Source organism: Otolemur garnettii, unplaced genomic scaffold (genome assembly GCF_000181295.1).
Source record: "Otolemur garnettii isolate 467f Iridium unplaced genomic scaffold, OtoGar3 scaffold00014, whole genome shotgun sequence".
Taxonomy (NCBI): Eukaryota; Metazoa; Chordata; class Mammalia; order Primates; family Galagidae; genus Otolemur; species Otolemur garnettii.
Window position 1 is genome coordinate 28,767,434 of NW_003852409.1, and position 18,366 is coordinate 28,785,799.

The 18,366-nt window shown below is 35.2% G+C and overlaps 1 protein-coding gene across 4 annotated transcripts in view; it reads left to right on the forward strand.

Annotated features, from left to right (window-relative positions):
* The window catches only part of PBX3 (PBX homeobox 3), a 225,401-nt gene that overhangs the window by 168,011 nt on the left and 39,024 nt on the right, over positions 1-18,366 (forward strand). For all 4 annotated transcript variants that reach the window (XM_003785308.2, XM_023510597.1, XM_012802459.1 and 1 more), the window contains exons 3-4: positions 5,305-5,546; positions 16,393-16,583. In XM_003785308.2, the coding sequence (XP_003785356.1) occupies positions 5,305-5,546; positions 16,393-16,583 (433 nt within the window). The remainder of the gene's footprint in view (positions 1-5,304; positions 5,547-16,392; positions 16,584-18,366) is intronic.

Sequence of the window (18,366 nt, forward strand, 5' to 3'; positions counted from 1 at the left end):
CTCAGTCATAGCTTACTAAAATGTCTCTCTTCCAAGCCAGGACTTGTGCCTGGCTTCTGAAGTTTGTCTAGTCCGCCCACTGTTTATCTGGGAACCCCAACCTTCCACCTTCCACTTTTGTTAACAGAAGTTTGCAAAGGTGCACAGTGGTACCTTGAGGGTTTTTCAGTGTCTTTCTCCACTTTGATTCTAAATTATATCCCAGTTTTCACAACCAAAAGGTAATTGTTTCAAATGAGATCTTATAATAATGGAGCTTGTGACCTTCATTTAATTTCTCGGTCCTCTACTTACTTTAGCTGCTGCTTATTAAGGATTTTGGGTAGAAAATTATTTTGCCTTTTTTATGCTTGGGGAGAAAAGTGGCAATGCATCTGTCCTTATCTCCCTTCTTTATAATTTGGGTTATGTTTCTTAAACTGTAGCTGATTTGATTTTTAAATGAAGAAAGCAAGAAAATCAACTTGGTATTTTCATTAATTAGCTTTTTAACTTTGGACTATAGTCCCACTTATTACTTTCATAACAGACACAAAGGAAATTCTATGGAAAATTGTAAAAATAATTGAAAATATAGAATGGCAACTTGTTTCAAAGCAGTCAAGAATTCAGGGCCTGCTGAAAATAATCTGATCTGTCCTTGTTTTATGTGACAGTCTGCTAAAACTCTGAACTAAGAATGTGGTGTGATAAGTGAATCAAAAAACAAGTCTGTGAGAGAAAACTATAGAGATTTTATATGCCTATGCTTATGAATAATTTGGTGCCTCAATTTATGATATTCTCATTAGGAGAAAAAAGGGGAAAAAAAATCAAACAACTCAAGTTTCCATAATAGCTTTTTGTTTCTCAGCAAGTCTGAATAATGTACTTTTTACAAAATAGTAATTATTTGATGATAACCTTTATTTATCGTTAACATGGATTTTGTGTGTCTTGCCTTATTATGGAAATAATCTAAGGCCAGATCTTAGTTATGTCTCATTCATGACCACATGTAGAACATATTTGAATTGAAATAGCAATAGTCTGAAGCCACTCTTTAGTCCTGGATGAACAGAGGTTAGTCATGGTCCGGTAAGCTTGATCCTTGAGATGAGGGAGCCACGAAGCTTAGTTAGTGCCTTGCATTTGCACCTCATTCTCTCAGGTCAAGCCTTCGTTGTGTTACTGTACAATCCATCCAGTGCAGATTTCTAATCTTCTTATTTATAATTCAAAAGCTTGCCTATATATTAATGAACCTTTAATGAGCTGTTGAAAATGCCTGAATTACAGTCAGATTATTAAACTCAAACAGCCCTGTAATCATACCATTTGAGTGGGCTTTAGGTACTTTTCACATCTGCAGCTTAGAATTGTAGAGGGTATGCATTTATTTGGAGAAAGCTTTGTAATAATTTTGACCCGTAATTTATTTATTGCCCTCCAAATGCAGTCGTCTATGCAGATGCTCTCTCCCATTATCTGTGGGGCAGGTGCACAGCATGTTGAAAGACAGCTAATTAGGATTTGCTGAAAGATATGCAAAAACTGTGGGCTTATAACAAAGCCAAGTTCATTGTTAAACAATGTTTTACTGTGTTTGTATGATTTGTCTAAAGCTTAGGGATACTGAAATAAATGTTGCAATTATAAGTAGATTGCAAAATAGGGCTTTTAAAAAACTTTATAATGCTGTGATGACCAAAAGAGCCTATATGTAAAACTTTGTAAGCCTCTCTATACGCTCCACTATAAATACATTTTGTATTAAAAACAAGAATAACCAATTTTTAAATGATCATTTTACCAAGCTTCAATTTGAAGGTATCAGGATCTTTCGATAACCACTCAGTTCAATTCTTTCTGGCTCTTGCAAATTTAGGCACATTATAATGTTTATGGGTGCCCATAAAGAGTAGGTGTTATAATTAAAAGCCAATGTGTGACTTTGGAAGGTTAGTAAACTAAGTAATAGTGAGTGCATAGCTAGGTAGGATAAGAAATAAAATAACTTTGGGCAGCGCCAGTGGCTCAAAAGGGTAGGGCACTGGCCCCGTATGCCGGAGGTGGCAGGTTCAAACCCAGTCCCGGCCAAAAAAAAAAAAAAGAAATAAAGTAATTTGAATTAAAGTAAGAAAGTAGATAGAAATGTTCAAGTTGATGATAATTTGGAAACCAAGTATTACTATTTAGAGATCCTATAATCATTCCTTGGCTTAATAGGGAAAAAATTTGTTTCACTTCTCAAACTGTAGTTATAAAAATGATTTCATTATTGACAAATAGTCTTTTTCATATTGTCTAATTGCAAAGTGCTCTAGTACTTTTCATCCAAAGGAGTACGAAGTTTTTGTCAGGCAATGGTTTCTCTGACAAGATTTGATGCATATAATTTATAAAGTAAACACAGAAGGATTGCAGTAGGACATTTTTTCCTCTTCATGAAGCAAACCCTTAAGTGTTGATATACTTAGAATTTTGGAAGTAAGATAGTTTATTACAAGAGGAAAATGTTATAGTTGCTTAAAATACATACTTATGATTATTTCTATTTGTGTCTGCTGCTATTAAGCTTGTAGTTGCTTCCTATTAGTATGATGGTGATGATTTATATACATATAAGGTATGTATAAAAGTGTCCTAGACGGCTAGTTTATGTCTTTTGCATTTCTTCCTGATGAATTTCTTTCTCTTTCCTTTAAGATTCATTTCTTTGTGTATTAGTCATTGATAATCTTCTCTTATTTGCCACACTTGTGCAGGGAAGTATAATCATTTTGACCAGGTGTCCTCAAACTACGGCCTGTGGGCCACATGCGGCCCATCTAGGACAATTTATCAGGCCCACCGGGTGTTTTTGCTGCCACTGCCTGTCCTGCTTAGCAGCTGACTCATCCCAGCCCTCCAATGGTCTGAGGGACAGTGAACTGGCCCCCTGTTTAGTTTGAGGACCCCTGATTTTGACTATAGAAGTTGATCTACTATTAAAGAACCTCATCACATGTACATAGGGAAAAGATCAGCATGTTTAAGTATAGGGGAAAATTAGAAACCTGGAGGAACCTTGAAGGTAGACTGAAAGCATATTTCCAGGTGGGGCTCAGTGGCTTATGCCTATGATTCTAAAACTTTGAGAGGCGGAGGTGCGAGGATCACTTGAGGTCAGGAGTTCAAGATCAGCCTGAACACCATAACAAGACCCCTGTTTCTACAAAACAATTAAAAAAAATTAATCCAGGCATGGTGGTTATATACCTTTACTCTCACCTACTATGGAGGCTGGGGGAGGAGGTTCGCTTGAACCCAGGAGTTTAAGATTACAGTTCTCTGATGAGGCCCCTGCACTCTAGCCCTGGCAAAACAGTGAGGCCCTGACTCCAAAAAACAAAACAAAACAAAAAGCCACACACACAAACAAATCCAAAAATACCCCCCCACACACATTTCCAGGAGAAACACCAATATCTATGTAAATATAAAAAAGAAACAACAACCATGCAGAAACTGAGTTTAAAAAGGGAGAAATTTGAGGAACCCTCAAGCATATAATATAAAGCAAAACAGAATCCAAAGAGCAAGATAAGAGATTGCTTTGTAAGCCCTCCCTGCATGCCCAGGGCACAAAAACTTGGTATGTGAACCACAAGCATGTCCAGGCTGTGAGATTTTAATATTTAACAAGGTGAATCAAAAGGGAGGAAAATCCAAAGATGTTAAATTAAAAATACCAACTTAACCAATATGTGGTAGCTCTAGAAAAGTTCTTCTAGGCATTTCCTTTTAGTTCTAGAAGAATTAGCAGATAGGTTTACTATCTTTAATTATCAACAATGTGTTAATACAGATTTTATCTTATAAGAGAATTATCAATTTCTGTAAATGAATGTATCTTAGTATATAATCGTCAAACCTTATTTATTTGCCTTTGAACAGGCAACAGATATAATTTTAAATTATGGTATGTTAGTTTTTTGTTATCTGGTTGAAATTATTCTGAAGTGTATTTTTAAATGAAAGTGACAGTGTTTTACTTTCAAGTTTAAAGTGTTTTGGGAGAGGAAATTAAACTGTGTTTGAGTTAAGACAGCCAAGAACTCTGCCATGCTGTGGGTATAATTCGGGCATCTAGAAATGAAATCTGTTCTTAAAAGAATTGATGGTAGTTTCAGGTTAGCATATAAAATCACAGAGCTGGTGATCAGTTGCATACTTGGTAGCTCATAGATGTTACTATCATGTAAGTTACACTAGACAGAGTGTGCACCACTGTCCTTAAACAACAACAGGCACAGATGCAAAAGGCAGAATCCAAATGCAAACATGCAAGATGCCAACTTCCTTTACCTCTTTCCCCCAAGAAGCTTGTGAATTGTGTGGGGAACCTGCTTTTAAGCAGATTTACAGAGGTTAATTGGTTTGGGATATTTTAGATTATGTTACACGTTAATGAAAATGCTGATTTTGAGCTGTCATGACTCCAGTGCTTTTTATACTGTGGTAATTATTTTAAAACTTCGTCTTCTGTGTTGTTGAAAACATCTTGGCAGAAAGCCTGTGTGACCTGATTAAACCTATGAATTGTCAGCTGTGATCTATAGTACTCAGAAGAGGTTGCTGACTGAGCATCACTTGAGAAGTTCTTGATTTAAAAGCAAAATTAAATTGATACTACTATGCCCAGCATTGTATTGCCACATGCTTAACAATATTCATTTAACAATATATATTTAAATATAGCCGATTACCTCATAATGTATATATTTCTTTTCTGAAATTACGTGATGGAGAAGCTCATCTAATCCTATTTATTTTCCAGTTTTGGTTATAGCTTATGAATTATTTTGTGGGAATTTTAATTTGTTTCTCTGTTAAGAGAAACAGAATAACCATCTCTTCATGAATTGGTTTTATATCCCTGTAATTATTTTCTCGAAACATCTAATTTTTTACCCCTTCCCATGTTTTGCCTTTAGGCTTGGATGATTAGAAGATTCCAAGAAGCTAGGATTACCTTTTTTCTTTTTTTAAAAAAATTTTAATGTTAACTTATTTGGGGGATAGGGTTACCTTTTTCTAAGGATCTAATCTTGGGTAAATTGTATGTGGGAGAGAGATGTTAGAAATTGTATAATGCACATAAATATTATCTTAAATAATTTTCATACTTAAGCTTATTGATCAAGTGTGAACAATGAAGTTCTCAGCATGAATTACAGTGCACTGATGTTGTTTGATCATTTTTGCAAATAAACAAAATACTCACACTGTTTGTCCTCTGTTTCTCACTTTTTCTCTGTGTGTGTGTGTTTTTCCTTGAAGGTCTCAGCATCAGAGGAGCCCAGGAGGAGGACCCTCCCGATCCCCAGCTAATGAGACTGGACAATATGCTTTTGGCAGAAGGGGTTTCAGGTCCTGAGAAAGGTGGGGGATCGGCGGCAGCAGCTGCAGCCGCAGCAGCCTCTGGAGGTTCTTCAGATAACTCTATTGAACACTCAGATTACAGAGCCAAATTGACCCAGATCAGACAAATCTATCACACAGAACTGGAGAAATATGAACAGGTCAGCAGCCGCCACTCTCATAGTTCTGCACAAATTCTTTCTTGCTTTTCTGTTATACTAACCAATCCTGAGGGCTGTGAGGCGTTGGTGTTAATACAAAGAACAAAATAAATAAGGTCAATGCAAAAGTCCAAGTGAATTGTTAGATTGATGACAAGAAAACCCTTTGAGATTTAGGAAGTGAAGCTACACCTATTTTATCCCATCTGTATGTTTTAGTTTTATTTCCTCACATTCACATGCCCTTACTACCAACCTGCATCCATTCTTCCTCTCTAACCTCACCACTTGGTTCTCTTCAAAGATCTGCATAATTAACATTTATGCGCTGGCCTAGTTTATAAGCTTTAACAACTTTTGAAGGGAAGCATTGCATAGTGAGCTTTTACCAGAATCTTCCTAGGAATAAATTCTTATGGATTGTGCCAGATTATAGTGAATACCACATAGTTAGTAGGTTCCAGCATGTCTCTCTGAGGATGAGACCTCCCTGGATAGTCATGGGTACCCCAGGACAGGGAATACTAGGTATTGTTTGCTAAATTCCTGATTAGAAAGAGAAATATGGGTTTAAAATCCTATTTTAAGCAATAATATTGCCCATATTTCATTCATTCTAAGACATCTTAGATTTTAAGCTGTATCATTATTTTGTGTACCACCAAGAAAAAATCAACACTACCATTTTAACTATAACATGCTAGTAATTACAACAAACTTTAAAACTTCAGAGATGTTAAAATGTTGGCAAAAATTGATACTACCATTTTAACTATACAAGAAAAAATTGACACTACCATTTTAAGTATAACATGCTAGTAATTACAAAAAACTTTTAAACTTCAGAGTTGTTAAAATGTTGGCAAAAATACGTGAGTCTTAGATTCAGTGTAATAAAGTAAAATGTTGGTGGTTCATTTTATATATATATATGTGTATATATACATACACATACACACACACATTCCTGCTATTTGAGGAATTCTCATTTGATAAAATTTCTCATTTGGAAAGTAATTAAAAAACCCATTATTATGGAAACTATTACATGTATGCAAACATAAAAAGAGAATAGTGTTAGATTGAATACTATGAAATTGACAAGTTTTGAGGTCAAATAACAGTTGAATATGGTAATTTCATAGGATTGAACCTAAAACAAAGAACCCCCTAGATATCCATCTCCCAGTTAGAAAATTATCAACATTTTGACAATCTTATTTTGTCTGTCCCTGCCCCCTTTTTGGTGGTGTACTTTAAAGCCAGTCTTACATATCATGTAATTTCACCTGCAAGTATTTCACCATTTAGGCAAATGCTTCTTAAAGTCCATACACTTCGGTGTTAAGTAGAGGTCCTGGTGTGTCTTTTGTGGTTATTTTTTTAAAGATTCTATTTTTTTAGAGTTTTAGGTTCACAGCAAATTTGAGAGGTAGATACAGAGATACCTCATACACCTTATGTCCTCACACATACGTAGCCTCCCTCGTTGTCAGCATCCCCCACCAGAGGGATTGAACCTCCTATTGACACACCATTATCACCCCAAATCCATAGTTTACATTAGGGTTCACTCATGGTGTTGTGTATTCTGTGGGTTTGGATAAATGTATAAGGACATGTATCTGCTACTTCCAGATCATACAGGGTATTTCCACTGCCCTAAAGAGCCTCTGTGATATTCATCCTCTCCTCTCCCATCTCTTCCTCCCCTCTAATCCCTGATCAGTTTCAATACTGATTTTTTTTCCCTAAATTCCCTGTACAGTTTCAGTTGTATATGGTTTTTTTTTCCCCATTGCCTTTTCTAATTTTCTGGATATGATGGTATTAAACAAAAGCTGAATTCTATCCCAGAGGTGAATGTGATTTGAGGAAGGGTAGAAAACTGTATGTAGTTTTATGTAAAAATGTGGTATAAATTAATAGTATAAGATGCTTTCTATTTTCTGAATAGAACTTTGTGGGATCTGAAACTCTATCATTTGTATGAAGAACTTTTGGTAGAAAATGTACAAATAGTTTTGGAAAAATTACCTTGTGATAAAAAAATGAAAAAAAAAATCCTGCTTTCTGATTTGACATATCAATAATTGAAAGTAAACAAAATAAAGTCATGATTGAAAAGGTTGCCCTAAGCATAAACAGTAGAAAATGGTTCTAATTTGTAATATAATCCTAATTATATAACTTTATGCTAAACAACTATGTATACCGACTAGGTAAATACCACCAGTCACCATGCATGGAATGATGTATAATATTAGAGTCCAAATGGCCTCACTTTTTGGTCAAGGGATTTAGGTGATGTCTTGCTATCTCCTGTCGTATTTCTTTATACCTGCCACCTCACTGCCTCCATAAAGCCCTATTGGAAATTGAAGGAAGCTCGCACTGGTCAGTGGCAAGGTGCTAAACCCCAGTTTTAGAAATGCCCTAAAAAATTCCCACGAGATTTTAGGCAACATAACACAATCCAATCATCAGGGGTAGTTTTGTTTCATTTTGAGTTTTTTTGGTTTTGTTTTGGCTTTAAAATGTACATGTACATATATAGTCTATATAAATTAGTCTCTTTAAATTTTTTTTATGAAATATCAAATTGGCTTTTTAATTAACTTTAAAAATATGATCATAAATCATTTTTGGATATAATCAGTAGCTGAATAACCATTTAAATATTATTTCCTTTCTCATTTTTAACACTTTCAGGTGGAAAACTACAGATATAGAAAATCTATGCACTATGGACAAATAGATGGGGTATGATTGTTTGGCTGAGTCTGCAGAATTTTAATTTACAAATTTTCTCCGGTTGGTTCTGAATTGTTTTAGAAATGCTATAGCCGCATTTAGTTCTCTCAAGTTGTATTTAAGGGCTTGCTTTTATAGCTCTTCTGTCTATAGTTCTCCTAAACTATTAGGATTAGTAAGTTTTGACATGACACAGTCAACTTTTCCTTTCAATTCTTTAGGGTACAGACCTTTCGGGGATTCCTTTGCTTTGAGTTCAGCCTTTTCTGATGCACATTGGAAGAATAAGAGTTATCTTGAGCCACACATTAAATACACAAACACTAATGAAAGCTGATGAATATATGCAAAAGAAAAGGTCTGTGCTTACTTTTCTGTGATATCTGACACCAAAGATAAGCAAAACAGTCCTCAGGTAATCTGCATGTGGCCTGCTGGGTGCAGGTTGGACATTCCCAAACAGAACTAAGTGAGGTGAATTTCTAAAATAGATGCTATTGTAATTTCCATTTTACAGATGAGAAAATGAGACTCAGAGAGGATAGTTAAGTGATCTGTCCAGTGTCACATATCTAGTTAGTTTTAGAATCAGACATTGAAGTCAGTTTCTGACAGTGTATCTTCCTTTTTCATTGAATTGTGCAGCTAGCTACTCATGCCGAATTGGAAAATAATTCAGGTACATTCTGTTTTATTCTGATTGGCCCATGTTGGATTACATTTGAAATGGGACTAGTGCAGATGAAAAACAACTATTTTAATCACTTTGCATAAATTTTAATTTTTTCTCCTAAAAGTGAAGATGGATACTCCAAGAGATAAAAAACTTATTAGTAAATAGGAAAAACATAAATGTTAATGTTAAGGCAGAGGCTTCATTAGAAAATTGTTTTGAGTCTTTCACTAAAAGAAATAAGCCACATTGGAATTTTAGAGTTATTCACTCTTCTGTGTTTTGCAGTGAAGCTATAATGAAAATATATCTGAAGCCTGTTTAGATTTAGATTGCCATAAAATTAACAAACACCATCACTGCAGTAAATTAAAGTACCTTATAAGCACAGTCACATTTACAAAGCTAAGCAAACAGACAAGAGCTACAGTTCGAACAAATTTAAATCCAAGCTTCAGGGCTCATTTATATGTGTGTTTTAACTATGGTATTGTCTTTAAAATTTTGTCTTTTTCCCCCAGAAAATGTTCTTCAATCATATGTCTCTATTACATAGGCTTAGATTTAATGATTCTTGATGATAACCATCTAAATTCACTTATAAATACATTTGAAATATTAGGCATCGGATTTATATTAGAGTATATTTAATATTTAAGAACCTTGAATATTGCTACCACCCAAAAGGAAAAAAAAAAAAACTATTTTCTTGTTAATTCTGAAACCCAGCAGAAATATGATAATTTTCCAGAGCTTGCAGCAATCTGTCTTATAAATACTTCATCATGAATACATTGTCCCCCTCTTTAGCTGAGAGACAAACCTGCTTGCTTCTCCATCTTCTTGTTGATTAGCTACAAGTTTTGAACAAATGCCTTTACTGTACCATGGAAAAATGTTCTTATGCTCGAAGGTCTACTATTTATGAGAATAAGATGAATTCTCAGGGACTTCATTAAGCCAATGGTTCTAAGAAGCCTTGTTTTTAAGAATTTTGAAGGCTTACAATTGAGTAAGTTTTGCTTGGTTCCTCTACCTCTCAACAAGAAGGAAAAGGGCATATTAGTTTTTGCAAATGAAATTGGACTTTGACATTTTTTTCTCAGTTAAAAAGGAAAAGATATATCATGTTCTATGTAGCTCTCCCACTTTGCTTGTACCGGAAGAAATGCTTGTACACAGGCAATTCACTTCATAATTTACAGCTGCTATAATAGAGATGACATGTTGAAAGCTATCTACTATAATTATATTGAAATACATTTTTGCTGAAGGCAAAAGTGTTGCAAGGGTCCCAACCCTTCCCAAGCGTCTAAGAACCTACTTTCTGAATTCACAGATGTCATTTGAATTCACCCCAAGTCAGGCAAAGCACTCTGAATGTGCTCAAGACCAATCAGGTACCAGCCATTTGGTTGGCTACTAGAGGACTTACAGATTGCAGAGAATTGTTGGGGCAATGGAGAATAGGTACAAAATTCAAACCTTTGCAAAGGCATATCCTGTGCTTTTTGAGGATTTCTATATTATGTGCTGAGATTTGCTGGCAAAATCATCTTTGCTTGTAAAGGCATTTTATTTTTATCAGGTTAAAAAATGCTGATGTTACCACATTAGAAATTGTGGAACTTGCAGACTCTTAATTCTGTTTTGCTCTTTCCTCTTCATAGTTAAGCAGGATAGACAAAAAGATACTCCCTGATGTAAACTTCATATTTCATGTCCCCAGGCAAGGCTTTGTCATTCATTACTCCAAAGGAAGAGTTTTATTTCTTGTTGGATTTCATGCTGGGCCTTTTCCTTAGATGGAAGGAGTGTTTGATTCTTCCCTTTCTCTCTCCAAGTTACAAGTTTGTTGGCTCTCTTTACCAATTGTATCTATGACTATAAATTTGATCAATAAAATGAATTGTTTCATATTTGAATTTTTTCTCCAACTTCTTTGGAAGCAGTGTTTGTATTTATTCAGGCAAGGAGAAAGCAGAACTATATTAGCTAATCAGAGTATGGATTTGCTTGCAGAATGATGACATGGAATAACATTAGTCTCATAAAATTGCCATTTTCTTTGTTAATAATAATTGCCATTCGTTGAGTATTATGTTCCAGACTCGGTGCAAAGAACTTAACACACATTGTATAATATAATCTTAACAAAACTCTCATGAGATAGATCCTTAAATCATGCATGCTGAGAACAACAGCTGTTTCATCTTTGTGGCTGTTCCTTAGGCATGTTGGATTCACTATAGTTGACTTCTAAGAATCTTTATATGTGACTGTTATCCTACAACAGGAATATGTTGATTTAACAAAGATTCCATAATTACAAATTCTGTAGCAATAGACTTACTTAACAAGGTTATAAAGGCTTCTAGAAAATGGTTGCATTGTAACTTTGAGAGGCATGTACTTTTAAAAGAGTTTTTTTTTTTTTGTTTTGTTGCAAGTGGATTTTAGAATAGGGGATATTATGCTTTGTTTAGTTAGCTTCTTTTAATGGTTACAAAAAAACAATTAAATTTTTAGATCTGATCACTGAACCAATATAAAACTTTCTCTAAAATCAGTGCTTGCCCACTGCCTGATTTTAGCTTTACATTCATACAACTTAAATACAAGAAAGAGGTTCAGTCTTAAACCTATAACTAAAAAAAACACTACCACAAACAAAGGAAACACTGAAAACCTTAGTTATTTGGTATAAAGCAAATATGTACAGTTACCAAGAAGATAGTTTTAGCAGCCAAAAATATTTATTTATTTATTTTTTTTTTAAATTTCAGGTTAACATGAGGGTATAAACAACGAAATCACAATATTTGAATTTGTTAGGTAGAGTCCCTCTTATAGCTGTGCCCTGTGCCCCTCTTCCTTGTTGCCCCCCCACTTGAATTGAAATGGATTTTTTCTATGTGAAGCCAAAAATATTAAAACATTATCTAGAGTTCTAATATTATTTCAAACCTTCAATTATTACCTTAGTTTGAATTTTTAAGGAGAAATGAACAAATGACAAGGAAAAAGGCTCATAACAAGAATTGATTGAAAATATTTTTATCAGATGAAACCTTCCATGCTTTATGTTAACTGTGTTACTGTAATGTATGTTTGTTTTTTCATTTTTGTTTTTGTTTTGTTTTGAGACAAGAATCTCACTCACCCTAGGGTTAAACGTACAATGGCATCATAGCTCACAGCAACCTCTCAAACTCTTGGGCTCAAGCAATCCTCTTTTCTCTGCTAGGACTACGGGAGCCTGCCACAGTGCCTGGCTAGATTTTTTTTTTTTAGTAGAGATGGGAATCTTGCTTTGCTCAGGCTGATCTCAAATTCCTGAGCTCAAGCAATCCACCGGCCTTGTATGCCAGAGTGCTAGGATTACTGGCGTCAGCCACTGCACCTGGCCTGCAGTATATGTTTTAAAATACACAAAAATGCATCCTACATAGTTTTCAATAACTGGATTAAATGAAAAAGAGGTTTCTGCCGATATGCTAATCAGAAAATTCAAGGAATCAATACTCTTATTTCTCAAATATTCCAGTTAACCAAGTTGTATCAGCATTTATATTGTGGACATTGCCCGGAAAGTTCCACTTGGAGAAAAAATAAGGCAATGAAAAATTTCTCAAATGTGTATTTTGATAGTATAGTCTTACCAGCTTAACAGAAGATACAATAAATGTTTGAAGTGAACATTCTACATCATAAGAGGCCCTGATTACTGGTATATAGTTAGTGGCCCTTCCAAACAACTCTGCAATCATTAGATCATTCTTACAGCATTTATATGTTTTAAAAAATGTACACCTTTTGGAGGAATAGAAGATGAGGCAGTACTGTGCTCTATTCTGAAACTAGTACCGAAGATGATGCTGTAAATGAGGCCGTAATTTACTTTCGGTGGCATAAAGGGAAAAAATCACTTTGCCTAAAGTGTATGCATCTTTCTTAAGGGTGTACCCAGATTTTAATTATCTAAATGTAAATACTTAACGAATTTTACTTAGAGTAATGAGCTAAAGTGCACACTACATAAATGAGATGTTCTAATTAATCATGTATGAACTACTGGTTTAAAGAAAAGCAATGTGAATTCTGTGAATGTTGGGCTATTGCCAAATTGCTAATCAGCATTTGCATTCATAGATGGCTTCACTTAATAAGTCGTGAGACATTCAGCAAATGTTTTAGGAAATTATGAGTTTTTAGATGCAGAAACTTTTTTGTTTTTAACCCTTTTTTCTCCCATGATCCTTTGGCTGCTTGTTAGAAACCATAAATATCCATTCTGAAGAAATTAAAATCCAGCCAGACAAAAACTGAGAGAGCTAGTATCTCAGGTATCATTCCCATAGGACTCTTGAATTATTTACTAAGACGTGCAGCCCATCATAAATATATGTTACCATAATGAGGGATTGTAGGAATTAGCAGTGTTGTGTGTGCAAGTTAGAAATGCTTCTGTATTCCAATTATAGCAGTTCTCAAACTTTTCATACTTAGGACTTACAATCTTAAAAATAATGATAGATATAGATAAAAACTTAAAAAAATCAAAGTATTTGTTAATTGACTTATAAATAACAATAAATTATATATTATATTAAAATAATTTTTTAAAAACACTATTTTCAAGAGAAACCTTAAGATTCAGTGAGAAGAATGGCACTGCTTTTTCTTTTCTTTTCTTTTTTTTTTTTTTTTTTGGCCGGGGCTGGGTTTGAACCTGCCACCTCTGGCATATGGGGCTGGCACCCTACTCCTTTGAGCCACAGGTGCTGCCCTGCTTTTTCATTTTTGGAATTTCTTTGATGCCGGTCTTATTAGCACTTGGCTTGATTCTCATATCTGCTTCTGCAGTCAATCTGTTGTCATGTGGCTCAAGTGTATGAAGAACATTTAGTTTCACACAGATATGTCATTGAGAAAGACAGAAGTATATTAATAGCCTTTTCAGATAACTGTGAATATTCTTTTTTGGTATTACACCAAAACTTGACAGATCATAGTTTTATAATGTTAGTTACGATGTGAAATTCGAAACTATATCACTTAACTTTTTGTACTCTGTTACTTTAAAATCCATTGGTCTAGTTTGCACTTTGAATGTATTTTCAATTTATACATGCTTTTATAACATCATGCATTTATCAATTGAAAAATACTGGTTCACTGAATTATGCATATCTTCCATATGTTGACATATTTCATTATACAACATAATAATATTTATTTATACCAGCTCTAAAGTAATCAGAAAGTCCAGTGTAATACTGTTAAGATCATAAAAGTAGATGCAAGTTTTCCATAATTCTGATTTTCATTTGAAAACTCAAATTTTACCATTGGCACCGGTTATGGTAAGTTGTTCTTGATATGAAGGGCCAACTTGTTTAATTTTTTAGAAAATATCTGCTAAATACCCAACTCTGAATAATTGTAATTTATCAAAATTATTTTCAAGTAAAAATGAGTAAAATGACTTGAGCTCACATCTTTTTCTCAAGACAATCATCCTTAATATGCCTTAGAAGTGCTCTAGAGATACGAGGTTTAAAGCCAAATTTACTTATTGGGATAGAAATATTGAGGAGTCTCCCAAGAAAAGCCTTTGAAATTTTTGGTTAACCCAGCAATTCCCAAGCAATTTTGGACCATCTGTTAATATTCTATGAAACTAGCCATAGAATTTGCTAATTTCAGTTTGGGGAAACAGTTTTACTTCAGTTTTCTTTGTTTTACTGATGAAAAAACTATGGGGTAGAGTTTGTCAAATTATATAATTTGGAGATTATATGAACGTCTCGTTAGGGAAGGCTTAAGAAAAAAAAGCATATGTATATTTCTTGATAATGTGATTGTTTATTTTCAGCTTGGTGTAAGATAGTTTAAATCCATAGTATAGTAGAGAAAAATCTTAATTTTTTTTTAAATTTTGGTTTCTTCCTTAAAGGTAGAACTTTTGGTTTTAGCCTTAAAAAGTTCCTTAATGCTTTATTATATCATAACCTAGGAAAATAACTAATTAACCTTTTTTTAGTTATGGACTATCTATGAGTCTAAAAAGAAAAGCTCCATGTAAGTTTAGAGTAAGTGAAATATCCAATGGACTTGAAAGGTTAGTTCTCTAATGAGCAGTTAGAAAAACCATAATGTGCTATATATGAGCAATGTTCAGGATATCAGTAGGGAAGTGGACATTATAGCTTCAAAATGTGTCCTGCCTTGATCAATGATTGTTCTGTCTGCTCGTCCTACCAGGGGCACTCATGCAGTAAGATGTAGAGTCTCCCATCCTGCCTTTTAAAGAAAAATGCCAGCAGATGGTTTCTTTTCATTCCTAGGAGGATAGACTAATGCTTTATTTACCAAGGCAGTACCAGATTTCACTGTGAGACCTAGTTACACAGTTTTATAGATCAAAAAGAGTATAGGTGAACTGAAAGAGACAGCATTCTAAGGATTATTAACTAAAAAATTTGAGGCCCAAATTTCATCCTTATTTTCCTGGTGCTCCTCCACTGAAGAGCTGAGCTGCTTTATAGGGGAGGTTTATATCCACTAAGGGCCTGCGCTGCAGCTAAAACTATACTAGGTCTTTGGAAGGCTTAGTACGTAAGGCCCTTTATGTGCTAATTCAAACCTGAATCTCCTTTTTTCTACATACTCCCTCTATTCCTACTTGGTAGTCTTTGAACTTGCTACGTACTATCATGTATCTGGGGGTTTCCTTGTGCCTGTATTTCCTCCTGACTTCTATCTTTATTCACCTTTCAAAGATCCTACCCATTATTTAAAGTCCAAACCATGAAGCCTCCAGATGAGAATACTCCCTCCTTGGAACTTATGAAGCACTTATTAATATCTTCCTGTTAGACTTAGCACTGACTGCCTTGCATGAGCATTACTTTTTTATATGTTATACCTCACCAAAGACCAGGTCTGCATCTTGCTCATTTCTAATGTCCCTTTTGGCACTTGGTAGAGTTTGAACTTTGTAGTTATTTAGTAAACATTTGTTGAATAAATAGAAAAGCCCAGAAAAAATAAGGGGGTATGTAGGGTTAACAACAATTAACATATATTTTTGCTTATACATAGTATATAAGGCTTGGTAGGGAGAATCCTCCAGTGGAAAAACCTCATTTTGAAAATGGGATGAGCACGGGTGGGAAGGGCAATTGGATGCTATGTCTCCCTTGCATGTCTGGCCATTCATAGTGTCAGAATTCTAGCTGCCTGTTTAACTACCTTCACCATTTCACAAGAGTCTTAGATTTCATTTTACCCTACCCATTGCATAATGCCATTGGTGATTGCAAATGAGGTGGAAATTCAGATGAGTTAATGTCTGGGTGTGATAATATAAAATACCGGTTTCCTAAGGAGTGATTTCTTTTTCCCCAATTACAGGCATGTAATGAATTCACTACACATGTGATGAACCTTCTCCGAGAACAGAGTAGAACACGTCCCATTTCCCCAAAAGAAATTGAAAGGATGGTGGGCATCATCCATCGAAAATTTAGTTCCATTCAGATGCAACTCAAACAGAGCACTTGTGAAGCAGTTATGATTTTAAGATCAAGGTTCCTTGATGCCAGGTATGTGAGGCCATAAATCTATTGCATGGCTCTTCCCCTGATCCTCCTTTTACTTCTTGTATATTATTTTCTGCAAAACTGGCTAGTTGGTATCAGGTTCTTCTTTAGTTTGGCAAGAAGAACTCTTCTGTACAGTGAACAGCTAATTCTCCTCATAGTGCCTATGCTGTCAGGCCCCTTCCTGTCTGGGAGTGGTAGTGCTGTTAGCTGCCAATTTAGTGCCTCAGGAAATGAATAGAAAAGTGCTTCTACTAATGACTTTAGGAATATGTAGCCTTTCAACTCTGATGCTAAAATGTATTTTTAAGGATAATTTTTTGCATGTAACTGTTTTAACCAAAGGGTGTTTTGTAAGAATTTCTTTATGTTACATTGCTTATGCTTATCATAAGGAAATACTGATACTTTTAAAAAGGAAGTTTTATTTCAGTTAATAGCAGTTAACACAAACCCCCAAACTTTGTGTTTCCAAATCAAGTAAGAAAGCCTATCAGTTTCTTGTATATGGATGAAAATTTCCCTTTTAGCTAAAGCTTTCCCCAGGTTTCACAGGAGTAAGGTAATACATTGTAGATGGTGATAAACTGTATGTGGTGACCTACTGAGTGATAGAACAGAAGAGTTGTCAGTGTCCTGGTATATATGCTGCTTCAGTAGGGATGTCTCTTGGGCATTGCAAAACTTATGATCAATCTGCAACTTTGGAAAGGAGTTTCTATTTTGTTTTCTTTACGTCCTCTTGAAATCTGACAGAGGTGATCATTGTTATCTGTGTCTCACAATAGTAAAGAAAATATCTAAGTTAGTTTCTTAATTGGAAAACAACATGTGTGGAGCCATCTTTATGCCAGAGCTCCTTCTTAGAGCCAAATAAAACATTTGCCACCTAATTATACACCATTTTCTTTCCTTCCTTCTTTCTTTTTTTTTTTTTGAGACAGAGTCTCACTTTGTCACCCTTGGTAGAGTGTCTTGGTGTCATAGCTCACAGCAACCTCAAACTCTTGGGCTCAAGTGATTCTCTTGCCTCAGCCTCCCCAGTAGCTAGGACTGTAGACACCCACCACAACGTCTGGCTATTTTTAGAGATGAGGTCTCTCTCACTCTGGCTCAGGCTGGTCTCAAACCTGTGACAGGCAATCCACCTGCCTCGGCCTCCCAGAGTGCTATGATTACAGGCGTGAGCCACCACACCCAGCCTCATTTTCCTTATTAAGCAAAACTCTGTGTCATCTTTGATTCCCTCTGCATCCACACTGAATTAGTCCCTAGAATTCACCAGTGCTTCATTTTCAATGTTTCTCACAATAGCTCTTTCTTTCCATCTTTCCTTGTTCAATTTTTTGTACCTGGGCTACAGTGCCCCCCTCTTCATCTCCCTGTCTCCAGTCCTACTCCCTTTAGTATCCCTTTCCTGCTTCTATAACCTCATCGTGATACCCTGATTGCTTTGTTTAAAAACCACAGTGGCATCGCCATGCTGTATGTAGCTCATAGACACACTCCTTAACCTGGCACTGAAGGCCTTATACAAACTATGCCTGCCTGTATTGCTGTTTTGTCATTGTAAAAATTTTAAGTTTTATTATTAATTTCTTCTATTTAAAAATGCCACACTCACTGTGGAAAATTCAGAAAATTATAGAATAAAAGGCAACCTTATTTTTACTACCTAAAGAAAAAATGGGGCTCAGCGCCTATAGCTCAACCGGCTAAGGCACCAGCCGTGTACACCTAAGGTGGCGGGTTCGAATGCAGCCCAGACCCGCCAAACAACAATGAC